The sequence below is a fragment of the Tarenaya hassleriana genome, unplaced genomic scaffold (genome assembly GCF_000463585.1).
Source record: "Tarenaya hassleriana unplaced genomic scaffold, ASM46358v1 Cleome26, whole genome shotgun sequence".
NCBI lineage: Eukaryota > Viridiplantae > Streptophyta > Magnoliopsida > Brassicales > Cleomaceae > Tarenaya > Tarenaya hassleriana.
Window position 1 is genome coordinate 2,213,810 of NW_010965869.1, and position 3,600 is coordinate 2,217,409.

Here is a 3,600-nt window from a genome sequence, read left to right on the forward strand (position 1 = left end):
ATGGTGGGGGGGGGGGGGTTCCAATTCATCTGAGTATGTCATATTGTTTATCGCGTTTTAACACTTGAAACAAGCTACACCAACTTACTCGGTAGTACAAAGTCTCGTTACGGTCATGCAATCGATTCAAAATCCTCCATTTCGCTAATGATACAACATTCTCTGGCTGCCCCTGTGTATTTCTCTCTAGGGATCGAAAAGACTCCACTGCCATTTAAACCAAAAGTGTTAGTGTCACAATGTCAATTGGCGAACAACAAAGAGCAAAGAGAGAATGCTCTCAAGCCGAAGATTTGCATTAACGAAACGCAACAAAGACTCAATAGTCAGGATTACTCGAGCCAATATCTGATCATAACCCGTGAAAGACGGGCATTGTCACAACACCGAAAGAGGTAATGATCATTAAGATGGTTAGATTAAACTCACTGAAACGGGCATATTGCTGCTCGAAGGATATCACACGAGGCGGAAGCAGGCCCCGGAGCCCCAATCTGTCTCGCTCAGTCAAAGGAAAGCCTGTATCCTGCACTCCAAATTCCACAATCACATACACGGAGACAGCAAGTCATAAACTGAGACTCTACTTGACAAAGTTCAGAGACCATAATCAATCTCTTCTAAATGAGATGCCATCTATTACTCATCAAATCCAATACATAGAAATCAGTACATAACAGCAGGGTTTAGGGATCATCAAGCTACAACCCTGGTCAAACAAATCAAATAGAAACAAAAAAAAAAGAGCTGAAAACCACCCTAGAAAAGGCAGTAAAGAAACTCAACCTTGTTGAACCAGGGATCATGAAGAATATCGGCGCCACGCTTGTGGACAATGCAAGGCCCGGGAATCGCCGTCGACAAGCACCGCCGTGATCCGCCGGTCCTAGCCACCGACGCGAATCTCGCAACACTCCTCCACATCATCACTCACGATTCGACAAGACAATACCGATATTGAATTGCCGAAGAAATTAGCAATCCAACGACGCCTAAGTCCTCGGACCCTTTCCCTGTTTTCGGCCAAAACCCTCAATTTCCAGAATGCATAGACAAAGAAGAAGACAACGAAGAAAAAAATTGGTCCTTTGGCTCAAAATTTATACACAGTTTCGGTATCTTTGATCTCTTCCACTGTGACATAAACATGTTTTTTTTTTTATAACAAAATTGGGTTTTAGAATTTTTCCATTCGTGTGTAATAAGAGACCGTCTGAAAGAAGAGGCGCTGCCCGGGGGATTCGGTCAGGGGTCAAAGGGTAACTTACGAGGGTTTCCACGTTTTTTCTTTTTTCTTTCAATGGTTTCCATGCGTCGTTGTTGGAATTATTCCTTTTTTTTGGAGTTAAAATTATTGGAATAATTCCTTTGTCAGAACCAATATTATTCTGCGATATTTCGTATGGCAGTTCGCAATTATGACATGCGTTAATGAACCAGATGTATTCGAGGAAATAATGGAAATTTTGATTATTTCAATTGTTATTTTAATGGGTCAATCTTATAAAAAAAGATTTTCGATTTGTACAAAACCTAAAACTAGATCTTCTACCTTCAGTTTCACGACTAAATCTTCAATTTAAAAAAAATATATTTAAAAAATCGAATTTGCAAAATACTATTACTTTAAATTTTGATCGACGTTTAATTTTAATCCGTTAAACAATATTTTATATAGCAATTTACGCCATACATCTCATCATTTTTTTATCACGATAGATTTAAAAAAAATAAAAAATACTTATATTGATATATGTATGTGTTTATATATGTATATTATATATAGATATATCATATATGTATATATATATATATATATAATTGGTGATGCGGTAAAAGAATACGTGTATAACGTAAACAGTCATGCAAAATATTAAGAATAAAAATCAACAATGATCAAAATTCGAGTGATAATTTTTTGACAAATTCGAAGTTCTTAATAAAACTTATTTTAAATTGAAAAAATTATTTATTAAACAAAAAATAGATGAAATAATATTTTCAGTTTTATGACTTATGGAACTTATCCAAATTTAGAACAATAAAATTGAAGTGGAAAAAAAGATACGTAGGGAATATAGTGGATATATCATATATACTACTAGGGATGTCAATTAAGTCCGGAACCCGAAACTCGGTCCGAGCCCGCCCAAAAATTATAAGGACATGAGCCTAAAAAATGTAGGCTCATTAAACTTCGAGCTTTCGGACCTCGGACCAAATGGGCTACGGGCCGGTCGGACCGGACCAGTCGGGTCTCGGGTCGGGCTTGAGGCCTGTTAATTTTTTTTTCTAACCTTTTTTTCTAAACCAAAGTTTTACCTCTCTATACTTATAAATATGTGTGCCTATATATATATATATATATATATATATATATTTGAACCAAATGATGAACTTTATATCTTGGTTCGAGTTAAACTTTTTAAAGTGACGGAATTTTGAATTTCTTAACCATATTACATTATATATATATATATAAGTTTACATTTTAGAAAAGGTAGAAGTTTTTAAATATATATATTTTTAAACCTTTGTTTGTATATGAACATATTGATTTTTTTCTATAGGTTTTAAATTAATTACATCATAGAATTTCTTTTTATATTATATTTGTTATTTTTTTATCACGTTTAAAAGTTTTTAATCGCATGTTGTGGTGTTGGAGAATTGAACAATTAGATAATTTTTTTAATTATATTTTTATTTGTGAACTAAATGACTTTGTTGTTATCGGTTTTAAAAATATTTTTGTTGAATGTTTCATATTATTATTATTATTATTATTATTATTATTATTATTATTATTATTATTATTATTATTATTATTATTATTATTATTATTATCGCAAAAAATTATTTTTATTTAATAAAAAGCCCGAAGCACGGCCTGAACCCACCCGAAACCCTGTAGGGCCAGGCTCCAGACCATCGATCCTAGACCCGAAAAATAAATGGACGGACCGACCCGACCCAAAAAATCTAGACCCGAATTGAACCTGACCCGAACCCGGCCCGACCCGCCCATTTTACACCCCTATATACTACCTTCCAAATAAAAGAGAGAGCTGCCCAAGGGGGAAAACGGGCAAGAAGGGTAAATATGGGAATGTGTAAACAAGTAACGGGGAATATGGTACCGTGTGGTGGGTGTACACGTGGACGGTTGAGAAGCCCTTTCCTCCCATATTGGCGACGATGGCATTTGACACAGTAACAGTCGGATCTCCGCCACGTATATCCGCGTCTTCCCCCCTTCCACCTCGGTCCAATTGCTGTATATGCATCGTGTAATGTTTTCTAGATAAAAAAGAGGAATACTCATATTCGAGAATATTACGAGAAAACCATCCAGTTGGTCTTCGCCTTCGCCGCGTCTCCTCAAGGCCGCCAATCCTCTGGCAGAGCCATCAGTGTCAGAGATGTTTCATGTCCCATAACATCTAAAGCAAAATCAGTCAGCTGCATTGCCTTGCTGTCCAATGAGCGCCATTCAGAATCAATTTTTGTTTTATCTTACTATCTAATACTCCCATCCATCATCCATTTATATATATATATATATATATATATATATATATATATATATATATATTTTTT

At 35.4% G+C, this 3,600-nt stretch overlaps 1 protein-coding gene across 1 annotated transcript in view; it reads right to left on the reverse strand.

Moving 5' to 3' along the window:
* The window catches only part of LOC104817017 (NAD-dependent malic enzyme 2, mitochondrial-like), a 4,949-nt gene extending 3,781 nt beyond the window's left edge, over positions 1–1,168 (reverse strand). Inside the window, exons 1-3 of the mRNA XM_010546075.2 lie at positions 787–1,168; positions 430–526; positions 89–207 (exon numbers count right to left, since the gene is read on the reverse strand). Of these exons, the coding sequence (XP_010544377.1) occupies positions 89–207; positions 430–526; positions 787–927 (357 nt within the window). The 5' untranslated portion in view covers positions 928–1,168. The remainder of the gene's footprint in view (positions 1–88; positions 208–429; positions 527–786) is intronic.
* Positions 1,169–3,600: the final 2,432 nt, after the last annotated feature.